This window comes from Meriones unguiculatus, chromosome 20, assembly GCF_030254825.1.
Source record: "Meriones unguiculatus strain TT.TT164.6M chromosome 20, Bangor_MerUng_6.1, whole genome shotgun sequence".
NCBI classification, from domain to species: domain Eukaryota; kingdom Metazoa; phylum Chordata; class Mammalia; order Rodentia; family Muridae; genus Meriones; species Meriones unguiculatus.
The window spans coordinates 12,516,113-12,531,207 of NC_083367.1; the positions used below are offsets into that span (position 1 = coordinate 12,516,113).

The following is a 15,095-nucleotide window of genomic DNA, read 5'->3' on the forward strand; positions in this document are numbered from 1 at the left end:
TGGTGTGATCCGCCCGCTTTCCCTCTGTGGCAGCCCCATTCTGAAACGAAGCTCTGACATCACCAAGTCACCTCTCACCAAGTCCGAACAGCTGCTGCGGATAGACGACCACGACTTCAGCATGAGGCCTGGCTTTGGAGGTATGAGATGCGCTCCCGGAGGGGGTTCCGCATCTCCCCAGGGGTTCTTTGTCTGTGCACCCAGATCCGCTAATGTCTCTGCCTCGCTGGGCCCAGCACCTTCTGAGCATCTGCCCTTCCTGCCCTGGCTCTGCCGAGTACCTGCTGGTGTGTGGTCAGGCAAGGCCACTGTCCCAGGCTAGTGCAGTGAGAGGGCCCACTGAGTGTCAGTGAGTCACAGGCTGCCTCCAGAGCAGGGCAGGTGCAGGCCAGAGGACAACCTGGGGAAGCTGGTTCTCTCCACCATGCCAGCTCTGGGAATCCAGCTCCAGTCTTCAGGTTTGGCAGTCAGCAGCCTCACCTGAGCCATCGCGAAGGGCGGGGTTTGGTTTCTTTCCAGAGAAAATCTTTTTTATGGCTGTGTGCGTATGTTCATGTGTTTCTGAAAACAGGTCTGTAGGTGTGGGTGTACATGCCTGCAGAGACCAGAGGAAATTCTGCAGCGCCATGCTCAGGAATGCTGTCTACCTGCTTTGAGACAGCCTCTCACTGTCCTGAAGCTAAGCAATTAGGCTAGACTCCTAGCCAGAGGGCCCCGGGAATCCCGCCTCTGCCTCCTCATCCACCACACCCAGGCTCAAACCCAGGTCTTCATGCTGCCAAGGCCTGGGGTGCTTACTGACCGAGCCATCCCTCCAGCCCCCGGAAATCATCTTCATGTCTTTCTTTTTTTTTCTAATCACGTTTGCCTCCACCCCAAATCCCTCCAAACCAATCCCCCAAGTTCTAGAAAGGTCTTTCTTCTCTTTGTCATATGGAGCTATTGGACCCAGTCCTACTTCTTCAGCACATCCTAACCCTAATGCACACCTTACAAGCAAGCTCTCTGTCTCTTATATTCTCTGCCAACACTCAGTTTAAACAGCCTGGAAATAAGGACAAAAATGTAATGTTTTGATTTAAGACCATTTTGGCATGGCATGTCTTCCTGGAAGCTTCACCATGTAACAAAGATACAGACGAGTGGGAGGACAAATGACTGAGTAAGGCTAGTGTTTCCAAGAGGGCAGGGGGGAAAATGAAGAAAATTCAGCAGGCCATTTCATGCTAAGGTGCATGCAGGCTGCTCCTTAGATCAGACCCTGACTCAACCTAGGTCTTCACCACAGCTTCAAATGAGCATATGGAACCAGAAAGGAATGGTCTCTATTAGCCTCATTGTTCTGGGTCTGGAAAGATAGCTTAGTGGTTAAGGACACTGGCTGCTTTTTAGAGGACCCCGGTTGGATTCCCAGAGCCACAGGAAAGCTCATGATGGTCTCTACATCACTCCAGTCTTGGAGATCAGATGCCCTTTAACACACTTAGCTTTAACAGACACCAGGCATACCTGCAGGCAGACACTTATACACATAAAACAATTCAGCCTCACCATTCTGCAAAGGACAAAGCACTTTTATTACTAAGTTTTTGGGGGTTAGGATATTCCAAGGAGCCAACCCATGAGCCTGCTTTTTACTTCTTCTTTGACTGCAGGTGGGCATGGCCAAAACCTTCAAATGTTTGCCACGATGGACACGCCTTTGCCTGCCTCTTCTGTAGTAAAAGTTCAGCTGGGTGTGATGCACACTCCTGTACTCCCAGCGAGAGGATTGAGCTTTTGCGATCAGCCTGGGCTACATAGCTAGGCACCGTCATAGGGGCTTGCAGTAACCGACAATCAGGGCGCCCGCATGGGTCTGAGCTAGGACCTCTGCATCAACGTTAACGGTTGTGTAGCTTGGTCTTCTGGTGAGACCCCTAATGGGAACAGGAGCTCTCTGACTCTTGTCTGCTTTTTGGACCCTTTTCCTCTGACTGTGTTGCTTCAACCAGCCTTAGTATGAGGGGAGGTGCCTAGCTTTGTCATAGCTTGATATGCCATGTTTGGCTGACATCCTTGGGAGACCTGCCCTCTTCTTAAGGGAAATGGAGGAGGAGTGGATGGGGTAGGGGAGGTGTTGGGGAGGGACTGGGAGGAGAGGTGGGAGGGAAACTGGTATGAGAGAATACATTTTAAAAAGAAAGAAAAAAAAAGAAGAAAAGAGAAATAAAGAAAGAAAAGGGAAGGAAGAAAGAGAGAAAGCCACTGAGGGTAGGAGGAAGGGAAGGAGAGGGGAAAAGAAAGAGCAGAGAGAATGAGTGAGTGCGTCTGTCATGCCCTCCGCAGGCCCCGCCATCCCCGTGGGTGTGGACGTGCAAGTAGAGAGCCTGGACAGCATCTCCGAGGTGGACATGGTGAGTGCTTCTCTGGCCAAGGCTCTGGGCCACGGGGAGGCTCACGTGGACCTGTCTGGGCATCCCTGAATTCCATCATGACTCCTTGGCGGGCGTGTGTGTGCGTGTGCCCACACTCACTTTACACATGTCATTTGTCGGGAGTTCCCAGCTGGCGTGAGATGGAGTCAGGTGACAAACTTGGTCTTTATCCTTCAGCACGGAGGCCTCGGGAGATGCAAGTCCAGACTGCAGCCAGGACGCTGTGGAGTATTCCCGTTTGCTTTTCAGCGGGTCCCAACTAAAAACTAACCAACCAAACAAACAAACAGAAATGCCGCCAGCTAGGCGTGGTAGTGTGTGTCTTCTTGGGTTTGAGACCAGCCTGGTCTATTATAGAGGAAGCTCCATACCAGCCTGGGCTACCTTCACAGTGATGCCCCATCTCAAAAACTAAAAAGGTGGCAGGGTGGGGGTGGGGCGCACTCTACAAATTGGACTTTTTAAAACTCTGCCTTGGCTTGGAGTCTCCAAGAAGCGGGCCAGTGTGTACCTGGGGACTGCTCCCAGAAACCGCAGTGAGATGGGGGAAGCAAGCACCCCCCCCCCGCCCCCGCAGCGTTCTCACACAAGCCACGCCTACAGTCCTCCTCCCACAGCCTCTCCAGGGCTCAGGTCAGCCCAAGAGCTGGCACCTTCAGCTGGAGTCACCAGTGTCCGGGATGGGGGTGGGAGGGAGCTGCTGCCACGGAGACGAACGCTGTGGGTCTGGGTGGGTGAAGTTCAGAGACAGTCTGTTCTGGGCGTCTTGTTGGTCGTCCGTTTAAAAATCGGAACCCACTGAAAAGCAAAAATGAATACTCCGGCCGTTCCTTCTCCAACGAGCCCACTTGGCTCCGTTTGGTTCCGCGCTGGTGACGGCTCCACAGTGGGTGGGTTGTCTGTCTCTCTGTCTGTCTCCCGCCTGCAGGACTTCACCATGACCCTCTACCTGAGGCACTACTGGAAGGACGAGAGGCTGTCCTTCCCCAGCACCAACAACCTCAGCATGACGTTCGACGGCCGCCTCGTAAAGAAGATTTGGGTCCCCGACATGTTCTTCGTGCACTCCAAACGCTCCTTCATCCACGACACCACCACAGACAACGTCATGCTGCGTGTACAGCCGGACGGGAAAGTGCTGTACAGCCTCAGGTGGGCGAAGGCAGGCGCCTCCACGCGGCCCTGTCTGGATATTTTAATTTTAAAATTTTCAGTTAGTTAACTAAAAATTTAAAAATTCTGTATTACGTGTATGAGTGTTTTGGTTGCCCGCGAAAGCCAGAAGATCCCCTAGGTCTAGGGTTACAGACTGTTGTGAGCCACCGTGTGGGCTCTGGGAATCAAGCTCACGTCCTCTGCAAGAGCAGTCAGTGCTTTTAACAGCTGAGCCATCTCTGCAGCCTGCAAGTTTGCCTAATTTTAAAAAACGTTTATTTTTCTAGTAAGAGGCAGGGAAATAAAAAAGAAACATGTTCTCCTAGATGCAGGCACATGCCTTCTTCTCTCTGATTCCCATGTTTGGGGTATTTTTTTTTTTAACTTAGGTTTAAATATATTCTGTCGTCTTGCCTGGCCAATGTAGTGTCCGCCCTGAGGCAGCGTGGGCTCTGGACTTCCTGACAACAGTGTGGTCTGAGCACCACTTCTACAATGCCAGGGGTAAAATCTAGGGCTGGGGTGTGTAACTGAGGCCCTGGGTCCCACCAGCACTGCGGAAAGAAGAACAATAAAAAAAAAAATAATAAGGAAGGGGGAGGGAGGGCGAGAAAGACTGAGAGAGGGAGAGAGGAAAGGAGGGAGGTAAGTCTTCAGTCTCTGCTGGCGCCTGGATGCCTGGGAGTGTTTAGCCGCCATGGGCTCTGCCCCATCCAATGCCTCTGTGCAAGGACAGCTTTAGAAGTTGGTGGCCTCACCTCCCTGTGGTGGAACAAGCTCGGACTCTCACAGAAGGGAGTGGTCACTGACTGGGATTGGCTCCCGTTGACATAGTTTGCTCTGGGATGATGTGTTGAAAGAAGCAGCAAAGACAAACCCACACACTAAAGTTAAAGTTGAATTCCAATCCCAGTTCCCAGGGAGATCTGTAGCAATCTCTCGGCCCCCATCATATCTTGGGTCTAAGCACGTAGACCCAAGTAGGTGTGGGGTTTTCATCTCTTTGTTTGGAAGCCCCTCTCCTGTATGAGATCCTCGGAGAGGTGCTGGGCCTTTAGTGCCTTCCTTAGCAATATCTCTCTGGAATCCTCATTTCTGAGGATCTTACGATTCTCCATTTCAAGAGAAATTTCTCCAAAAAATCAGCACAGCTTGTCTTAGTTAGGCCTTTTATTGCTGTGGAGAGACACCACAACCACTGCAATTCTTTTAAAGGAAAACATTTAATCGGGGCTGGCTTACAGTTTGGAGGTTTAGTCCATTATCGTCATGGCAGGAAGCATGGTGGCAGCAGGCAGAAACGGTGCTGAAGAAGGAGCTGAGAGTTCTACACTGGATCAGCAGGCAGCAGGAAGGTCTGGCCCGAGCATCTGAAACCTCAAAGCCGACCCCAGTGCCCTGCTTCCTCCAACAAGTCCACACCTCCAATAGCTCTACTCAGTATACAGTTGTGGGGGCCATTCCCCTTCAAACCATTCTATTTCCTGGCCCGTACAGGCTTGCAACCATATCCTAGCGCATAAATCCACTCATTCCAACTCCCACAGTCCCCATTTATAGTCTACCACAGGCTCAACTCTGCTTAAAGGTCCAAAGCTCAAAGTCTCCTCTGAGACTCATGCAGTCTCTCAACCATTGTACCCTGTAAAATCAAAATGAAAGAGCAGATCACATACTTCCAACATACAATGGCACAGAACATACATTACGATTCCAAAAGCGTAGTGAGGAAATACTGGACCAAAGCAAGACCGAAAACCATCTGTTCAAACTCCAAAGTCTGAATCTCCAACTCTGATGTCAAAGTGTCAGATCTCCAACTTCTTGCTGCAGCACACTCCTCTGTCTCTTGGGCTGGTTCCACTTCCTGTCAGCAGCTCTCCATGCAGGTATCCTGCTGGAGCCAGCCAGCAGAGTCGGAACGGTTCTTGAGTTGGGAGGGAGGATTAGGATTAATAAACTAACACACAACACACAAGGGATCTTTCTGAGAGGCTCTGGACTCGACCAGCCAACAGTCTGACTTTATTGCAGAGAACGTTTAAGCCAGAGTAAAAACAGCTCAGAACAATGGGTTAAATTTACAAGGAGGTGAAGCAAGAGGTGTGATCTTGACAAGCTCTCCCACCTGCTGTCACAAACAGAAGGAGATGGACTTGCAAATTCTTCCCTGACTTCAGTGAAGGCCTGGTAAAAGCAGTCTTTCCGCTGAGATTTAAATATCAAAGCAGCTGCCAGAGCAATGGCTCCCCACAGTATCCCACCATTCTGGCATCTCCAAAATCTTGATATCTCCAAGGCTACCCAGGCTTCACCTTCATAGATCCACACAACGGCCTCTCTGTACTTCCAGGCAAGGGTACCCCTGACACAAGCCTGGCCTTGGTGGCTTTCCTTAGTCATGGAGGGAGATTCCATAACCTTTTCTTGTATCTCGATTCTAACGCCAGAACCATGAGGCTGAAGCTGCCGGGCTCTGCTGCCTGCTGGGGCTGGAATTCAAATACACTTTCACCAGCTTTCCGTTTTCAATGGTTTCCTTCACCACTGTCCTAGAACTCAGTCTGTAGACCAGGCTGGCCTTGAACTCAGAGATCAGTCTGTCTCTTTTTCCAGAGTGCTGAGTCACCACACCCAGCACTAGGCTTTTCTTTGATGCCTTCTTGAAGCTTAGCTGGGTGGGGTCTTGCCCGAGATCATCACTCCCTTTGTTCTGTTTAGCATCGGGTTTCTCTTTAAACTTTTTATCTGCATTTTGTGTTTTCCCTTGCTCAGCTTGTTCCTTTTCACTGTCGATCTGCGCAAACGTGGCCACTACTAGCCATGCCACACGAGCAATACTAGGTTGGTTTGAAATCTCCTCTGCCAACTCTGCTGATCCAAAACTCTCCAATTCAGCCTTAGGCAGATCTTTTAGACAAAGGCAGAAAGCAGCCAGAGTCTCCAGCAAAATACCACAAGAATGCTGTCTAGGCTGCTTACTCACATTCTTCGCTGAAACATCTTGAAGCAGCCTCCACAGTTCAAAGTCACCCTCAGCACCATCGTCTTCCGTGTTCGTACTAAGTTAGCTCATTAAGTCTCACTTACAGCATTCCACTGCCTTCCTAATCCAAAGTCCTCCAACAAAAGCACCATCAGGCCTGTCAGTGCAAGGCCCCAGTCCTGGTACCAGCATCTGTCTTATCGGGTGTTCTATTGCTGTGAAGTGACACCATGACCAGGGAACTCTTATCAAGGAAAACGTTTAACTGGGGATGACTTACAGTTCAGAAGTTTCGTCCATTATCCGTCATGGTGGGAAGCATGGTGGCATGCAGGCAGATGTGCTGGAGAAGGAGCTGAGAGTTCTACATCCAGATCTGCAGGCAGCAGGAAGAGAGAGAGTGACACTGGGCATGGCTTGAGCACATGAAACCTCAAAGCCCACATCCACAGTGACACCTTGACACATTTCCTCTTAACAGTGCCATTCCTTCTAAGCTATGGGGATCATTTTCCTTTAAGCCACCTCACAGCCACCACACCTATAACCACTGATGTACTAGTAAATGTTTAGCAACTGCTTGTCTTGTGTTTGTAATATATATGTGTATACGTGTGTGTGTGTGTGTGTAATATATATGTGTGTGTATCGTGTGTAGCATATATATAGATAGATGTGTGTGCACACGCAGAAGTTACTATAAATATTGCTGATGTAACAAATGCTGTGATGGTCAGTTTTAATTGTTACCTTAACACAGTGCAGAACCTTAATGAGGACTTGCCTAGATCAGGTTGGTCTGTGGGGGATTATCGTAATTATGTTATTTGACATGGGAAGACTCTCCGTTCCCTGAGACTGGGTTCCTGAGCAGAATAAAGGAAGAGTTAGCTGGGCTCTACGTGCATATGTTTGTTTATTGCTCTCTGCTCTCAGCTGCGTACCTCAAGTTCCCGCATCCTGACTTCCCCACAGGGCTGGAGATAACCAGGGATGGGGAGCCAAGTAGACCCTTTCCAGACTACATCACCTTCGTCCGGTGTTTTACCCCAGTAACGGGAAGCAGAACTAAGGCAGATGGATAGTGTGTCACTTACAAGTAAAACAAAACACACAATTCTCTTTACTGATAATCTCCATGTGTTTTAACTTGAACAGAGTTTCCTACCATTCTTTGTGAAACCCTTTATCAGTTTATATAATTCTGCCATCAACAAAAGTTCTGCCAAGGGAGAGCATAGTAAATCCTGCAGTCCCGCTTGCTTGGATGATAAGCGAGAGTGCATCCATGCTTTCAGTTCACGTTAAGAAGCAGAAGGTGAGAGAAGGATTTTACTCACTTGTCCAGGACGCACATTCCCTACTTGCTGGTTTGGGTTACAGCTCTCAGATACTGGATAAACATGTCCTGAATATCCATGCCATTCTCAAGGCAATGGCCTTAAACACACACACCAATTTTTTCTCTTTGTTTACTTGTTTTTATTTAAAAACCTTTTTTTCATACAATATATTTCAGCCATAGCCTTTCCCTGCCCCCAGCTCCTCTCAGATACTTCCCACCACCCTACCCATCTACCTTCATGTTTTTCTCTCTCCAAAAACAAAACAAAATGAAACCAAACCAAACAAAAAGCCCACAAAAGGAAAAACAAACAAAATACAATAAGACAGAAACTGCCAAAACAAAACAAAAAGTGCACAAAAGTCCATGGAGTCCATTTTGTGTTGGCCCCCTGCTCCTGGGAGAGGGGCCTGCCCTGGAGTGCTGGTTTACTCAGTGACACTCCATTGGAGAAAACGGATTTTCCCTTTCGCAACAGTTCTAAGTTATAAGTGGCCTCTTGGTGGAGGCAGGCCATTGTGTCCCCTCCCCCTTCTCCATGCTGGGGTTTTGTATGGTTTGAACTTACCTAGGTCTTGTGTGTGCTGCTCTGTGTCCATATGTGGTTCATTCTGTTGTGTCTGGGAACTACTGTTTCTCTGGAGTCCTCCCCACCCCTTCCTTTTATAGTGTCTTCTGCATAGATTCCCCGACACTGGAGGGGAAGCTCTGAAAAAGACGTTTACGGCTAAATTCTTCCAGGTCACTTGGGCACGTCGTTTGCAGGGCTCTGTTAGCTCCTGTCTGTGGCAAGCTTCTCTGCTGAGGACCGAGGCTCCAATGGGCAGAGCACAGAGCCATCAGAAGTCGGTTCATCACTACGTTCCTTTAGCGTAACATAGTAGTAGGGTTCCTCCTAGGCCTCTGTCCTACGGCCCGTCTTGTCTCAGGTTCTCGACACTTCACAGGGTGGGGGGGGTTCCCTTGCTCTGAATGTTCCTTCTACACCGATAAAGTAGATGCCATCAACAATGGGAGCACAGCAAACAGAAAAGTGCTAATGTCATCAAGAAGCAGTGAGCTTTGAGTAGGTATACAAATATGGATAACTATTATGCTTCTACTTTGAGAATACTCTTTTCTTTGGACAACAATTTAAATTAAAAGTGTGTGTGTGTGAGAGAGAGAGAGCGAGCATAGCTGTGTGTGTGTGTGTGCTTCATTGTTACATGGACAGACAACATTGTGTCCCCAGATTCTTGGAATGTGCTGGTGTTAGAAGAGATACTCATTTGCCTCGTATAGAGCCTACTGTTAAATGCTTGAGAGGGCTGGGAAGACCATGTCGTGCCTCAGGGTCTTTCCTGGTGTCAGCATGCTGCTCAGGATCCCAGGGGGTGGTTGAAGAAGCAGGGCCTTTTCTGCCTGCTCCACCGCTCCACGTGTGTCTCAGCAGAGGCTGAGAGCTCGTCTCTTGTTTCTAGAGTTACGGTGACGGCGATGTGCAACATGGACTTCAGCAGGTTTCCCCTGGACACGCAGACCTGCTCCCTGGAAATCGAGAGCTGTGAGTAGCCGCAGCCTGCCACCAGCACTTCTAGGTCCCTCTCAGCCGAAGGCAAACGTCCTGCCAGGAGCTCTGTTCTGCTCTTCCTGCCTTTCGCCTCCTGGGATGAGGCTCTCCCCCGGGGCTGGGGTAACCTCTACCTAAAGCCTTCTGGCTGAAAATGCTGGGCACCTCCATACAACACCTTCATAGATTAATGTCTGGTTGGAAACTGTGCCACAGTCCCGCCCGTGAACACGTGAGGTCTCCTGTCACACAGGCCAGGCTTGGAAGAACAGATTGCGTACACATGGGCAGATGATTTTGGGTGTGGCCTCACCTGAGAGGAGCCTGGTGGGCACACAGCAGCTCTGAGAGGGGGATGGCTACAGTCATGTCCACCCTATTTTGAGGATATGGGCCCAAGCAGCTGGCACACAGGCTGCCTGAGAGTGAGTCATGACCTGTCCGTCAGGAGATGAATCCTTGCTCTTTAGAAGAGAAGAAAGAACTGATTGCGTCCTAGAATATAAAGCTGAATCATTTGGCAAGCTGAGCTACCTCAGTTGCCAGTATTTAGCTACCTCTGCCTACAAGCATCACTTTTATTTGGTTTAACCTAGCAGTGGCAGCTGAATTGTGGGGAGAGGCTTTTTGAGGGAGCATAAGCCTTTAAGCTTTGGAGCCCTGCTCTGATAACTTTTGAGAAACTCAGAAGAATTTAAGTTATCTCTTAGACTGTAGTTTGCTGTCTTACTACAACCCAACTAGTCTTTGTGGGGCTGAGGACACAGAGGTCACACAACCCTGCAGGCAGGCCTGGCTTGCCTGTTGCCCCGTGCCTGACACAGGCTGTCCTCTTTCTAGATGCCTACACAGAAGATGACCTCATGCTCTACTGGAAAAAAGGCAATGATTCCTTGAAGACAGACGAGAGGATCTCCCTGTCTCAGTTCCTCATTCAAGAATTCCACACTACCACCAAACTAGCCTTCTACAGCAGTACAGGTGAGCTCAGAGCCTGGGGCTTCTGCCGGGGGCTTCGTCCTGGCTAGACCTTCAGGATCTGTTTAGGGAGTGTGTAGTTTGGTTGTCACATCAAGAGAACAACAGAGCCTTGAAACAGAAGACCAGGGTCCCAAATGACGTCTAGTGGGTGGTATGCAGCAGGTACCCGTGACTTGTTTTGTTTGAGACAGGGTCTCACTCCATTATCCATGCTGCCCTGAACTCATTGTCCACTGTGTGCCAGGCTGGTGAACTCATTGTCCACTGTGTAGCCAGGTTTGTTTGAGATGGTTGCCTCGTTAAATTGGTGCTGCATTCCTGAAATGCCCACCAGAGCCCCTGGTTCTTAGCAACAAACAAGCCCCAATTCAGACTGCTGTTCTCTGCCTCCCCGGGTGTGCCATTACTACCCAAGCTCCTCAGAATGACCACCCCCACCTCCCATCATCATATGGACCCAGCTGAGGCTTTAGGAGTCTCAGGTCTATTGCTGCAGGCCTTGTCACCTCCTGTTGCCTGAGGCTGTGCTCTGGGCCTTTCCCCAGCTGTAGGCCTATGCTGTAGACAGGTAAGGGTTAACACTCTCCAGCCCTTGCTTCTGTTTTGGCCAGTCACCTTTCGGAATGTTTTGCACTTTCTCCTGCAGGACTTCCACCTTGGAGGCACATCCTGGCCTTTCTAATCTGTTAGCATCAACACTAGTGTGGCAGTTCAGCGATCCTCAGTTCATTCAGCCTTTACGCTTTGAGTCAGTCTTCTGCATGTCACCCTGCCACCCACTGAGAATGCAGGTCCTGAGTCATAGCTGCCAAGTCCCCACTTCGCAGTCCTGGGCACCCCCTTCCCACCATCCTTACACATTCCTTTTCATGAAAAACACAAAAGCAGAGTAAAGCATAATGGGTTGGTGATTGTTACTCTACAGCTAGATAAAATACTGACCTTATGCCTCAAAACACATTTATTCCCACAAAGAAATCCAGGAAGGGGGCCAGGCATGAGGGTGGTCACCACCAGTCCAGCTCTTGTAAGGTGGAGGCATGAAGATCAGGAGTTTGAGACCATTCTCGGTTATACAATGGGTTTGTGGCTGGTCTGGGCAATTTAAAACCCTGTCTCAAAAGGAAAGAAAAAAGGGCAGCTATTCAAGAAAGAGTCAGCTCCAGTGGGTCTGGGTTGTGACTTAGGAGTCTAAAGGGAGAAGGGGAGAGAGGGAGGAGAGACAGGGCAGCGGGAGGAGATCTAGCTCAGGGCCTTGTGCATGCTGGTCTAGGACTGTCCCCATTCCAACATCTGAACTTCTAAGATGCACAGTGAGGCTGGTGGGCGCTGGGCCATATTTTCGGAAACAGGGCTGTAAATGACTTTCTCAGGGTTGCCGTTGTGTTTGTGAAGAGGACGAAGATTCCTTGTGGTGGGTTCATACAACAGGTGAGGGGCAGCATGTCACTGACACTGTTTGGTTTTGGTTTGTTTGTTTGTTTTTCACTCTCCCTCTAGAGGTAAGGTTCCAACAGGAGGTCAGTTGTTTTTGAATGAGCCGCTATGCTACATACTCTCTCTTCCTCCTTCCTCCTCAGGCTGGTACAACCGTCTTTACATTAACTTCACTTTGCGTCGTCACATCTTCTTCTTCTTGCTCCAAACCTATTTTCCTGCCACTCTCATGGTCATGCTGTCCTGGGTGTCCTTCTGGATCGACCGCAGAGCTGTGCCCGCCAGAGTCCCCTTAGGTAAGGACTGTCTCAAAGGTATATTACAGGTCATTCTTCCCATCTTTCTCAAGCTGGTCTTCCACTCCTCTTCAGAGCTTGACTTGGAAATGCTTCAAGGTACTGATTCAAGTAGCATCTCACAGTCTAAGTGCCTGCCACCTGGAAATCTGTCCAGGCCACATTGGTTGGAGTCCTCTGAGAGCCCTGTTCTGGGGAGGGGGTTCCCAATCTTTGGGTGATTTCCCTGCTGGTCTGTATAATGTATTCTGTAACAGTGTTTTTCAAAGGGCACCCCTGTGATCTTTGCAATAGAATCCTTGTGTGTGTGTGTGTGGGGGGGGTTGTTAAAAACGGAAAGTCCGCAGAGTCAGAATCCCTATGTAAGGAGCTGCTTTTTGTTGTTTCATTTGCTTTTTGGAGATAAAGTTTCCCTGTGTGTCTGGCTATTCTGGAACTTGATCTGTAGACCAGGCTGGCCTCAAACTTGGAGGTCAGCCTGCTTCTGCCCCCCAAGTGCTGGGGTTAAAGGTGTGTGCCACCACTGCCCAGCCAGGACCTGCTTTTTTAATGCACCCCTTCCCCCTTCACTTCCTTTCTCAGCACATCAACTCTCCTTAAGCGTTGAGCCCACTTAGTCACAGACACCACTGCTGCTCAGACAGCTCAGGCTGCAAGTGACAGGGTGACCCACCAGGCTTCAATGAAATGGCTTGGGGTTGGCCCTTGGGATGACCCTAATCCTCTGTGATTTGATGTTCTGAGCTTAATTTGAAATCCTGGGCAATTTCCTACAGACAGATGCCCTGCTCTCCAGCAGTTAGCTGTCGCTCCAACAGCTACTAAAGGCATGTGTGCTTTCATGTTAAAATCTGTCTCCTACAAATAAAATGATCCTGGTGGAACTGTTGTCAAGGTGGCTCAAGATACTTCTGCTGGACGGGCACCCAGGTCCAGCATGGGGCGAGGAGAGAGCGCAGGACTGTAGGATTTTATGACACAGAGGCCACAGTGTTGAAATAAACCTCATGCTTTCTGTCACCACTGATGGCCTACATCAGTATCTCCTTTCTTTACACAACTGAAAGAAAGTCCTTCCTGCTGAAATGTCTGGAGCTTTCTGCAGGGAAGGTGTGATTTAGTGTTGTAACGGATCTGCCAGCCATACAGAGGAGGATGGGGTCGAGGGGCACAGGAGCAGGAAGAGATCTGAAATAGCCCTACAAGGGCACAGGCACTGGCCTTCTAGGCCAGGGGAGAATGAGAGGCACAGCCCCAGAAAGACAGGAAGTATATGCTCATTTCTCACCGTTTATGGCAGGCATCACCACGGTGCTGACCATGTCCACCATCATCACGGGCGTGAACGCCTCCATGCCCCGAGTGTCCTACATCAAAGCCGTGGACATCTACCTGTGGGTCAGCTTCGTGTTCGTGTTCCTGTCCGTGCTGGAGTACGCGGCTGTCAACTACCTGACCACAGTGCAGGAGCGGAAGGAACGGAAGCTACGGGAGAAGGTGACTGAACCACGATGTAGACGGGGCTATCCTCGGGACTGTGGGCAGGGCCACTCCTCCCTGTAAAACTCGGATGTGATACCCTCTCCTCAGCTACTTCCAGCCAGGAGCAAATGGCATGATGTATGCTCTAATATTTGACATTTCCATCTTCCGCTCAGTGGAGAAATTCATTCAGCATCTACATCCCAGCAGCCACTAAACCAAATTAAGACATCATCCATTTAATTGGGGTTGTAGTCAGAGTTTAGTGCAGTGGATCATGACCCCTCAGGAGGGGTTAATGACCTTTCACAGGGGTCACCTAAGACCATCCTACAAATCAGATATTTGCATTACGATTTATAACAGTAGCAAAATCACAGTTATGAGGTAGCAACAAAATAATTTTACAGTTGGGGTCACCACAACATGAGGAACTGTATTATAGACAAAAGTACAGCATTAGGAAGATTGAGCACCACTGGTTTAATGAGAAAATCCCAGGTGGGAAAGAAATGGTAAGTTAACATTGTAGAACATAATTATTATTTTTTTGTAGAACATATTATTAACAAATGTCTAGAGATGGGATACAAAGTGAATCAATTGTAATAAATAACAATAATAATTGACATTGAGAAAAAGAAAATAAAGCGATAAAAAGACCACGGAGGTGGTCTGTAGAGCCCTCCCGGGACAGCCACGGTCTTGCAGGAGACTTCTCTTCACACAGGTCCTTCTTTCTCCCATCATTTCTTAAATAGCTTTCCTCCCAGCCTGCAACTCAGAGCCTCTCTCTTCCAGCAACCCTCACCGCATACTGTTCCCACAGCGCTGTCTTTTGATCCCCACCCTCATGACTGACCCTGAATAATGTCATCTGAACACATTCACTGTCAAGGGTTTGATGCCAGGTGTGGTGTCGATAACCTGTAACCCAGCTCCTCAGGGGGCCGAGGTGGGAGGTGATATGTAGGAGGCTGGCCTGCTTAACTTGCAAGACTGTCTGAAGATGAAAAGTGGAGAAAGATGTAGGTCAGAAGAGCACTCTTGTCTAACGTATGCAAGGCCCTGGGTTTGTCCCCACTGTCCCCAAAGGAGGCGTGGCTTGAGCTCAGGGCTTATGACGTCACTGGAGGACAGGGCTAGCCAGCGCTAGTCTTGTTAGTCTCTGGCACAGCAGAGTGTCCTTTCTTGCAAGTCAACATGCAGACATATCGGTTCAGCACCCTCTTCCCATCACCACCATGCTGAGGCTTGAACCCTGACCTTGGGGCTGCTGGGTGAATGCTCTGACTGACAGCTGGCTTGGGATGTTTTTCAGTGACACCACCATCATTTTTCTTATCCTTCACCCAAAACTGAGACTAAAAGAGGCTGGAGGTGACACGGAGCTTTTGTAGGCTTCTGAGGGATGGTACTCAGCCCACACGCCTCTGTGTTCACA

At 49.4% G+C, this 15,095-nt stretch overlaps 1 protein-coding gene across 5 annotated transcripts in view; it reads left to right on the forward strand.

The window, feature by feature from the left end:
* The window catches only part of Gabrr1 (gamma-aminobutyric acid type A receptor subunit rho1), a 30,833-nt gene that overhangs the window by 12,658 nt on the left and 3,080 nt on the right, over positions 1-15,095 (forward strand). For all 5 annotated transcript variants that reach the window (XM_060373205.1, XM_021634888.2, XM_060373208.1 and 2 more), the window contains 7 exons: positions 34-140; positions 2,329-2,396; positions 3,346-3,569; positions 9,367-9,449; positions 10,296-10,436; positions 12,017-12,169; positions 13,470-13,666. In XM_060373205.1, coding sequence (XP_060229188.1) covers positions 34-140; positions 2,329-2,396; positions 3,346-3,569; positions 9,367-9,449; positions 10,296-10,436; positions 12,017-12,169; positions 13,470-13,666 — 973 coding nt within the window. The remainder of the gene's footprint in view (positions 1-33; positions 141-2,328; positions 2,397-3,345; positions 3,570-9,366; positions 9,450-10,295; positions 10,437-12,016; positions 12,170-13,469; positions 13,667-15,095) is intronic.